This window comes from Colobus angolensis, unplaced genomic scaffold, assembly GCF_000951035.1.
Source record: "Colobus angolensis palliatus isolate OR3802 unplaced genomic scaffold, Cang.pa_1.0 Scaffold7, whole genome shotgun sequence".
Classification (NCBI taxonomy): Eukaryota; Metazoa; Chordata; class Mammalia; order Primates; family Cercopithecidae; genus Colobus; species Colobus angolensis.
The window spans coordinates 9,133,434-9,143,794 of NW_012120709.1; the positions used below are offsets into that span (position 1 = coordinate 9,133,434).

Consider the following 10,361-nt stretch of genomic DNA (forward strand, 5'->3'; position numbering starts at 1 on the left):
CTGGGCTCAGGTGATCCTCCCATCTCAGCCCTCTGAGTAGCTGGGACTACAGGTGTGTACCACTATACCCAGCTATTTTCAAAATTTCTTTTGTAGAGGTGGAGCCTTACTATGTTGCCCAGGCTGGTCTCGAACTCCTAGGCTCAAGCAATCCTCCTGTTTCAGCCACCCAAAATGCTAGGATTATAGGTGTGAATCACCATGGCCAGCCTAAAATTTTATTTCCTACTTAAGCAAAGTCTACTGAGATTTGTGTAACTATTTAAAGCAGTTATTTCCAGCAATTCAGCTTGTTCTGTCTTGTGGCAACTCTCTCATGATGTACTTCTACAACCACCACAGAAGGACAGAAGGAGTAGACTACTAGAGAAATTTCCACCAGCAATTAAATGTTCCAGTCTGAAAATGACATTTTTCACTTCTTCACTCAACCCACTGGTTAGAAGTAGTCAGATGCCCCACTGCCCACCACCCAACTCTGCAAGGAGTTGGACTGTGGGAAAATGGAACCCTCTCATATGTTCAGAAGAGAGAAAATGACATACGCCTAGAATGCTCTACCATGATGTCACCGATTTCATCTAAAACTGCTTTTGGAATCCATACGTGGGGCAAGGGAAATGGATTCCCCTCCCTCACCCCAGTTTATATAGTATAAATTCCATGTGAATAGAGAATATTTGAGTTTTTTGTATATCCTAATTTCCCACATGAATTTTTTTTATATTGTCTACTTCCCATTTCAAATTTTAAAAGCAGTCTCTGTAAGTGTGACTGTGTCATCAGAAAATAACTAATAAATATAGAAAGTATATAAAACAGTAGAAACAAGGTTGACTTTATTTCAAACGTAAAACTCTTTATTTTGTGTAAGGAGAGTTATCCCTTGCCTATCCAGGGTGACACTAGTGACTGCACATGTGTTCTTGAGCTGCTTTTCCTCCAATGAAGACTCATGTCTCCTGTCTCTTTCTATCTTGAAAAGATATGTTTGTCACTGAAGCTGCTCTCTGGGATCAAGGTCAGAGTTATATACTCTGGAAAAGATCTTTGCAACTCTGGCCTACATGAATCCATAAGCCACGAACTTGACTTTTCGTACCCACCATTTGTGGAACTAAATTATATCAGTACAAAAAGGGCTACATTCTAAATTGTAAAAAAATATGCAAAATGAGGTATAAATAAGATTATATTCTGTGTATCAGTGATTCTAGAGGTTAAAAATGACTGAAAAAATAGACAGTTCTTCAGGAAAACACCTCCTTTGGACTCACATAATGTATTTTCCATTCAAATTAGTAATGTTCAATTTTTTCTGCAGTTGAACCAGCTATTAGCTTTCTGGAGAGTCAAAATTCTCTTCGTTTTAGGATCAAATTTGTATTGCCTTGTTCCATGAAAGAAATAGAAAAATCCTAGAAACAAAACAAAAGAGACTTACTACATTATACAAGTAGTTTCTAGGTTTAACTTGAATTCTTGAGAAACCAATTCATTTGTGAGCGTAGATATTTTTGGCATTTGTTGTTCCAACTAACAATAATGATGCTATTGCTATGGCAGTGAAAGGGAGGAAATATATGCATATTTGCTTACCATCTTTCATGAAAACTGCATCAACTTTGTTGCCAATTCCAGGAAAGTCATGTGCTATCATTTTGGGATAACCTGGGTCCATAGATCGTTTATATTCATCATACCTGGTCAGAAAAGAGTTAAGAGTGTCAGACCTTTTGCTAAACATGTACACTCTCAAAATCATTACAGAAAATACGCCATGAGGAATTTAACCAGAATATTTCATTTTATAGATCGTTTGTGAAATGGGGAGTAGATGGGGTAAGGAGGAATGTTGAGTGAACTAAAAGGCCTTTAAGGCCCCTCTGAAATCCAACATCGAATTCTCCAGTAGGTTCTGTGCTATGTCGTATTGAGGTAACATACTATGGAAGATAAGTAACTTTTGGCCAAAGTAGCTATGTTAAGATGAATGCCCTCAATTCTATATCCTTTTAAAATTCATCCCCCTACATTCTCTGGATTCCCAGTACAGGCATTGTGTGATGACTATTGGTCAATAGACTAAATAGATGATAGATTGGCACCAGCCATTTGCAGAAAAGGATGCTGGCCAAGGCAGTTTGAGACTCACTTTGAAATGGGGTGTTCTAGAACTTTTTATGTAGAAAGAACTGAGGCCCTAACATTCTCTGCACTTGAACTTACCTCCAGCATTTATTAGCAACAAAGAAGTAGGTTTTTCCAGTGTTTTCCTCAGAAAGAGCAGCATCGATATGCTTCACAGTTCTAGGGAAGCCAAAGGAGCTATAGATGTCCTTGGGGTATCCGCGTAGCACATTCTGTCCCTGAACAGCCCAGTACTTATTCCCTGCCAATCAAGAAACAGTGATGAAAACACTTGCCTAAAACTTCACTAGTCAGTAAGTTAATTTCTAGGTAAGTTCTTAGTTTCACATGCTAGTGCAGTGCCCTGGCTGCAGATTAGAATCATCTAGGGAGAGTTTTGAAAATACTGATGCCAGGACCCTATCTCAGACCAATTAAATGTGTCTATCTTTTGAAGCTTCTTAGTTGATTCTAATCTGCAGCAAGCTTTGAGAATGACTCATTTATGGGGTTGGGGGCTTCTTTCAAAAGTCATATGTTCGAATGACTAAAGAGTTAGTTATGCCACCTTGGTGATAGAAACTTCATTTCCCCAGGTTTGCTCATGGACTGTGGAAGTTCAAACAATTTGTATAATAAAGGGCAGAGTGCTGTAGTGACTCACAACCTGTAAGAATTTGCAGTCCTGGGATTCAAATCACTGCATTTGACTAGAAGACAGTTCCAAATACTTGAATTAATGCTGTGTCCAGTTTCCGTGTTTATACTCAGTAAGCCCCTCATCACATAAAGCTGGTCTCATATACTAAAGCCAAGATTTCTCTTATTGTACACACGTGCTATTTACCCCTCATGAAAAAGGAGTGTGAAACTTTCTGTCTCTAACGTCCCTTTAATTTCATAATTTAAAGGCTAGAAATTCTGTTTCAAAGCGTTTGGCCCACCTGACCTGCATTTAATTATTTGCCTTGAGTGTCTGGCTGAGTCAAATGTCTTATTCATTGTACTATGCTAAACACGTGTTTGTAAAAATACTTGTGCATGACACAGTGTCTTCAAAGTCCAGGAGCTGATCATTGGATTGTGTTTCATTCTGACAGAATGAAAGAAGTTTCTCCCAATCAATTCACAGTATGCAGAACTTCTCATAATTTGATGTGCATATGAATTGCCCAGGAAACTTGTTAAAATTCAGATTCTATCAAAGAAGATCTGAAGCAGGACCCGAGATTCTGAATTTGTAACAGACTGTCAGGTGATGCCAATGCTGCTGGTCTGAGGACCACACTCTTACAGCAGAGTTGTGGCATCCTCTATCTTAACTGCCTACTGGGAGCCTCTCCCCTTCTCAAGAGGGTAGTTTGTATTGAAATAGAGTCTAGGAAATCATACAAACAAAATCTTTCCATTCCATCCTCTGTAGGATTGGCCCAAGTCTCGATTTTTACTTTGAGTATTCCCAGGAATATGGAGGGGGTTTTAAATACGTAGTTCGTGCAGAAAACATTTTTGTAAATCTAGATTCATTAAAAAGGCCAGAACATTCTTTCTCCAGTCATTTGCCTTTTGTTTAAAATGACTCCAAAATGCACTATGCACTGTTTAGTTAAGTCGATGGACTTCCATTGATTTGGTTGGTGAGACTGAGATTTTCAAAAGTCCCTGGAGAGAATGTAGCTAGTACCCTTATATCTCAGCCCCAAAGGAAATAAAAAATTGATTTATTAAAACAGTGAAAAATAATTAGAAGGATTACCTTTGAAAAACCGGACTTCATCTCTGTCGGCAAATTCGTAAGCAGCTTGAAGCCCATTTGGCAGTTGTGGCCAGAAAACAGAAATGAAATTGAGCTCAACTTCCGGGTAGAAGGGATTTGTACGCATGTAGAATCTGATTAGAAAAAAAGAAAGAAACGTTTCCATCTAATTTCTGGTAATCTCTGGCCGACATCCAGCTCCAGCTCCTTCTTGTTGCTGGCACTAGAGGTGTGCTGGTAAATGTTTAACATTCAGCTCCCCGAAGGAGGGTTGGTTTATAGCATTTGCTGATCTCACTAGGTTGAAATACTCCCATTACGATGAATTTCACGAGTCTCAGTGGAGCACCGTTGTACAGCATACAAATAAAATAGGCATAAGTAACTTTAAGAACATAAACAAGTAGAAAAATGCAGTAAAATTATGACAAAGAGATGAGTTTTAATTATTTTTATTACCTTTTAACGTAATTTAATTTTGTTTATATAATTTAAGTTTTATCTATTTATTTTTTATTTATTTACTTTTTTGAGACAGAGTCTCACTCTGTCGCCCAGGCTGGAGTGCGGTGGTATAATCTTGGCTCACTGCAACCTCTGCCTCCCAGGTTCAAGGATTCTCCTGCCTCAGCCTCCTGAGTAGCTGGGATTACAGGTGCAGGCCAACACGCCCAGCTAATTTTTGTACTTTTAGTAGAGACAGGGTTTCACCGTGTTGGCCAGGCTGGTCTTGAACTCCTGACCTCAGATGATTCCCTCACCTCGGCCTCTCAAAGTGCTGCGATTACAAGTGTGATCCACTGCACCTGGCCTATAATTTAATTTTTAATAATGGCTATGGTTCACAGTTAACATGCAAAATTCTTCAAAATTTAACAGTCAGCTTTGGTGAGCCATTAGGGATCGGCTGTGCACATTACCAGCTGGACCATGACTCTAATATGCTATATTTAGTGATGACTTACAACACACCAGGCCCAGTCCTTACATCAGAGCTTATCACAAGGACACTACAAGAGAGTATTTGAGGATGAGAAATTGAGGTCAGGGAGGCTAAGGGAGGTGTCTAAGTCCACCCAGCTGGTAAGAGGCTAAGGTTGATTTTTAAACTGAGGTCTGGCAGCCACTCCCTTTGTTGTCCCTTGGTTAGTAGTACTTACACAAAGTGGATTATAGAGTTTATAGGGACTAGGGTAACAGCACAGCATGGACTGTCATGCGGGCTGACACAGAACAGCTCCAGATTCCAGGCCACAGGGAAACTTACGGCTTTGGCTGTCAGAAACCTGACTTCTAGGTCCCATCCTGCCTCTGCCTGGCTGTGATGCCTTAGGGCAAATCAGTTACTATCTCTATCTCTAGCATTTCATGTCTCCCCGACGTGGCAACATTTAAATGATCTCTGTGTCCTTTCAATTCTGGCAAATTCTGATTGGTCCCGTTCCATCTAGTACTGTTTGGTTTGATAGATGTGTCCTGCTGTACTGAGAGGTTTCCTTTCAAACCATCTGTTTTCTTAACTTGTCCCAGCATTGAACCACACCCTGTATAGTTTACCTCCAGCCTTATCTTTTACACTTAAAAACTAAAGAGTGGGCAGAAAGAATTATGAGCCATTGCCCAGAATTCTAGGAGAGATGCGACTACAGAGTAGTAAAACAGTGCCACAGCACTTGAAAGGCTACAGAGAACCAGCCTTTCAGACTACCCTGAATTTCTATGTGTTGATCATTCTGTGGACTACATCATTCACCAAATGCAGTGTGCAATAATACACCAAAAGAGTGTGTTATTTTGCCTGATCCTTTAGGAATCACTATGGTACAGACAGCAGGCCTCCTCCTTGCATGTGAGATGACCCCAACCTTTTTGAGTCCACATGCTGCAGAGGAAGTTCTGGGATTCTTCTCTGAAGAGGGAAGCTCCATGTTACCCCTATCTGTCCCAGGAGGGATTACATCAGTTCTTGGGGACTTTCCCAGCATTGGCTCTGTCCCATCTCTTCTTCTCTGGGCCTCCAGGGGGCAACAGAAACCCTTCAAGAAAACAGGCTTTGGGAGGCCCATTTTTCCAGGCTGGCACGGGAGATAATTAAAGGATGGCTATGCAACCCTTATCAGCGAGACGTTGCTATGGAAAGGACCACTTTCTCCTAAGAAAGTCCTATGATACTTATCATCACAAAGCGTCGCATAATGAAAAGAGACCTGAGTGGCGGACAGAAGACCAATAACTGCTCTGCTACCAATGAGCTCTATGCCCCCAAAAGATCTCTTTCCTTCTCTCTGACTTACTTTGCTGATCTGTAAAACAAGATCATACACACTGGTTTTCTAAATTAACTATATTTTCTGAGGATCAGATAACCTAATGTTTTCTACCTACATGTAGAAAAACAAAGTTGTTACAAGTACATTATGTTGTACGAATGCATGCAGTTGCTACCATAAAATTATAGATGTAAATCAGTGTGAAATAAGTAACATGTGAAGCATAATCATTAATAACCATAGTAGTGAATGTTGTGATTATTACAAATGCAGATCACAAAGAAAAACTGACATCTTACCTGTCTTTAAAGAACATCACTTCTCCCCGAATCGTAGTTATAGCATCAAAGGTTAGCTTACTGTCACACACTTTTGGAGTTTGTGGGCCGGTGGGCTGGACAGGATTTTGGGAACCTCCTAAGGAAAACAAAACACCTGCAATTAGTTCTGCCTAGTGTTAGAAAACTACATAAACAATGAAGACAGCTTCTTCAAGGATATCGCTAATGACTGTCTTATTTGAAATAGATATAAAGACCACCAGGCCCTTGTCGGTAATGCTTTTCTCCATACTCACCATATATGGCTTGGATGCCATCAATGTCATCCTGAGCTAGCTGAACATCACCACTGAAGGTGTAGCTGGGGTACATCAAAGCCCCAATATCAGTAGAATGAGAGAGTCCAAGAGAATGGCCGAGTTCATGAGCCGCAACACGATATAAATTGTACTCTAAAAAGGCCAATACATCCATTTGTAATTATTTGAAATGTATTCAGTTTTGAGGCATTTAACTAATAAACAATTTACAACTACAAGGAAGAATGCTCCTATTTTATCAGTGACTTTTTGAAATATATGTATGTATATCTTTTTTCTGAAGGCAGAAGGCATGCATTTTTTAACAATGAAGAGACAGGTTAAAATCTAAACTCTATGATTACACTGATACAATTAAAAGACGAATTCAGCTGACTGAAAGTCCACCACGGATTAGTCAATATTATCAATGATTAAATGACACGTATTATTTCGCAGAGAAGCAATAAAGTTCTATTAACTTTAAATATTTTTCTTTTTCTTTTCTTTTCTTTTTTTTTTGAGATGAATTCTTGCTCTGTCACCCAGGCTAGAGTGCAGTGGTGCAGTCTCGGCTTACTGCAACCTCTGCCTCCTGAGTTCAAGTGATTTTCCTGCCTCAGCCTCCTGAGTAGCTGAGATTACAGGCGTGTGCCACCATGCCTGTCGAATTTTTATATTTTTAGTAGAGACAAGGTTTTACCATATTGGTCAGACTGGTCTCGAATTCCTGACCTTGTGACCTTCCTGCCTCAGCCTCCCAAATCACTGGGATTACAGGCATGAGCCACTGTGCCCAGCCTAACATTTAATATATTTCTTATTTACAAAACTGATAAATGTTGACTGCTGGAAATTTTGCAAAATACAAAAAGCCTTCATTTTCTTTAATTTCCACGTAAGTTTATGACCACTGTTAAATGTTACTGTTTTCTTCTAATTAAAAAGATTTAATGTTGATGCCCACAAGTAAAACATCAAAGTTTTCAACATTTTCTTAATAAAAATTTTAGAGTAGCCTAGTTGTCACTGCTAAGATGCTGTTAGCTAGCAGAAAAGACCTTTCACTTTTCTAAATATATCACTGATTTTCTGAGTGGTAATAGAAAAATATATACTTCTATGAATGATTCTTTCAACTAAATCAACCAATATTACAATGAAACATGAAAGGGAGAGGGGAGAATTGAGAGAGGCAAATTTGATTGACTTACCTCTGAAATTGTTGGTCCACCTTTCATCTTCATCAAAATGAGCGTCCCCCCCAATACCTGGGCCTGGTTGAAAAGCATGAGCAAGATTTCCTCCAGGACCATCAAAGGGAGAATTGTCCCGATGATCTGAAAGAAACAGAATTCGGTGAAGTTTCCTTGTGGTTCTTATGTAAGCTAAGCCAGAAGGACAAGCATTAGCTTTGTTAAGAGGCCAATAGACTTCCATCAAATGTGATGCAGTTTCCCTCTTTGAGCCCATAAAATCAACATTCCTCTTAAACAAGCAATTCCAGTTGCACAGCTACGAGATTTAAAGGCAAGATGAGGTTAAGATTCTACAAGAACCTACCTCCCCTGACAAAAGATATCATTATGTCTGCTTGACCCTCAGAGACCTTGGTGAATGTCAGAGGTGTGACATTACTCCAGAGTTGAAAGGCTTTCTCAATGGCACGGTCCACATCTGCTCTTGGCAAATCTGGCGTGTAATTTTCAATCCTTAGAATGAAACAAGATAGAGACACATTGGACATGACTTCTTACCACTATCGTGGGAAATAGCTCTCTCACTCTGGCCCTCCATCTGCCTACCTGTAGGTCAGATGTGTTTGCTCCCAGCGAGGGTTCCCCTCCGTGAGGACAAACTGAGCCACATCAGGCACTCCACACCTAGGCTGCTTCATCACCTTCAGGGTTTCAACATCTGGTTTCCCAGTCACTTTCAGCCCAAAGAATTCCTGCATTTGCTTCAATTTTTCAACCACTGGGCCACTGTTTCTCTGCTTTTCAACTTGTCTCCCATCATTCTTCAGGTTGTAGTATTTTTCCAGGTATTTCTGACAAAAGAAAATTGTCGAAATACTGCATGGAAAATCTTTCTCATTATTCTAAAAATTGATGGCGTTAAGTTTTAGCCAGAACAGAGAACTGCTTTTAAAGCTTGTGTTTAGATTTTGCAATTGCTTTTATCCTTATTTTTGGTGAGAAATGAAATTTCAGAGTAGAAATGTTCCTACTATTAATTACTGTGAAGTAAGAACTTCATAGTAGAGCAATTTTTATAGAGCAAGATTTGCATGCTGTTACAAGTCTACAATTTGTGGAGAGAGGTTTGGATGCTGTTCCTTTAGTTCACTCTCACCTCCAAATGGAAAAGGAGAGCCTATGCATGGCTAGATACGTTTTTGGGGGAGGGTGCTGTTTCTAGCAAAAAAAAAAAAAATCTCTTTATAGGAAATCCATCCTTAAAAAACTCTATTATATTACTGCAGAAAAATACAAACTAAAGATTTGCATTGTCAGATGCAATGTAGCATTTACCTGGACTAAGTCCACATCTTGCTCTTGTGTTTCTAGAGTCGCTGGGAAGCCGTGAGACACCACACCCCAGAACAGCAGCAGCAGCAGTGGAGGAAAGCTGTGCATACTGGCCCTTGTCTTCTTTCTCAGCCCAAGGTAAGTGATGACTTCTCAGCTTCCTGCTGTTTCAATATCTCAGCTAGGAAGCTCCCTCTGTATATATAGAGTCCTTGCTTTCTAGAAAGCCAGAGGCTGTGTGACTCATGTTTTGCAACATCCTCTTGATTAGCTGTGGATAGACTAGCAATCATTAGAAATGGTGACTCCTAGCAGATTGCTTGGAATCACCTGGTGTTGCAATGTCATGATTAAATTCAAACAAGACGTGTGTGAAGGAGACACACTCTGCCATGTAAACAGTGGTTTCCTCCAATTCATTTCTATCCGATTTGAGAAAGGCTCTTGTTATATACACAGGTCAAAGAGTACTCCATGACCTTTTTGAAAAAGACTTAATTCTGATGGTCATAAAGTGCTACAGGTTTCCCCACACACCTTGCTCCCAGGGCAGAGGGTGGAATTACTAACACGGCGCACCTTATGGCTGTTCATCACCTGTGCTGACTGAAGTTCAGCTCCTCCAGCACTCACTTTATGGTGGCTCTTTGGGGTTCTCTGAGGTTCCCTTCTCCCTTTGTTAAGCTGCCTGGTACCCTATTGCGATAGCACCACGGCTTCCCTTACTCTTTACTCAGAGCCAGACATGGTGGCTCAAGCCTATATAATCTCAGAATTTCGGAAGGCAGGGGAATCGCTTGAGCCGAAGAGTTCAAGATCAGCCTGGGCAACATGGTGAAACCCCACCACTATACAAAACAAACAAACAAACAAACATTTTTTAAAGTTGGCCAAGCATAGAGGCATGCACCTGGAGTCCCAGCCACTGAAGAGGCTGAGGTGGGAGGATCACTTGGGCCTGGGAGGTTGAGGCTGCAGTAAACTGTGATCGTGCCACTGCACTCCAGTCTAGGTAACAGAGAGAGACCCTGTCTAAAATAAAATTTGAAAAAATTTACTCAGGCCTAGGATTTAAGAGCCTTACCTGAGAAGAC

General features: G+C 40.3%; 1 protein-coding gene across 2 annotated transcripts; it reads right to left on the reverse strand.

Moving 5' to 3' along the window:
* Window positions 1–812: 812 nt before the first annotated feature.
* On the reverse strand, window positions 813–9,515 carry MMP1 (matrix metallopeptidase 1). Of its 2 annotated transcripts, none has more exons than XM_011926633.1 (10): window positions 9,382–9,515; window positions 8,542–8,745; window positions 8,300–8,448; window positions 7,951–8,076; window positions 6,734–6,889; window positions 6,456–6,573; window positions 3,887–4,020; window positions 2,230–2,392; window positions 1,600–1,703; window positions 813–1,418 (listed from the first exon to the last, which is right to left on the reverse strand). In XM_011926633.1, exons 2-10 carry the CDS (start codon window positions 8,691–8,693, stop codon window positions 1,309–1,311), a joined length of 1,212 nt encoding a protein of 403 aa, XP_011782023.1. In that variant the 5' UTR covers window positions 8,694–8,745; window positions 9,382–9,515; the 3' UTR covers window positions 813–1,308. The 2 variants fall into 2 exon arrangements, with proteins under 2 accessions (XP_011782023.1, XP_011782022.1); XM_011926632.1 differs by having other exon boundaries at window positions 8,542–8,786; window positions 9,271–9,515.
* Between the last annotated feature and the right edge of the window lie 846 nt (window positions 9,516–10,361).

Bases quoted from the DNA above. Each gene is read 5' to 3' on its own strand.
- MMP1 (XM_011926632.1), bottom strand. From the start codon at position 9,375: ATGCACAGCTTTCCTCCACTGCTGCTGCTGCTGTTCTGGGGTGTGGTG. The intron at 6,574-6,733 runs GTGAGTATGGAG...TGTTTTCCTTAG, and splicing joins TGGCATCCAAGCCATATATG to GAGGTTCCCAAAATCCTGTC. The intron at 1,419-1,599 runs GTAAGCAAATAT...TTTTGTTTCTAG, and splicing joins TGCAGTTTTCATGAAAGATG to GATTTTTCTATTTCTTTCAT.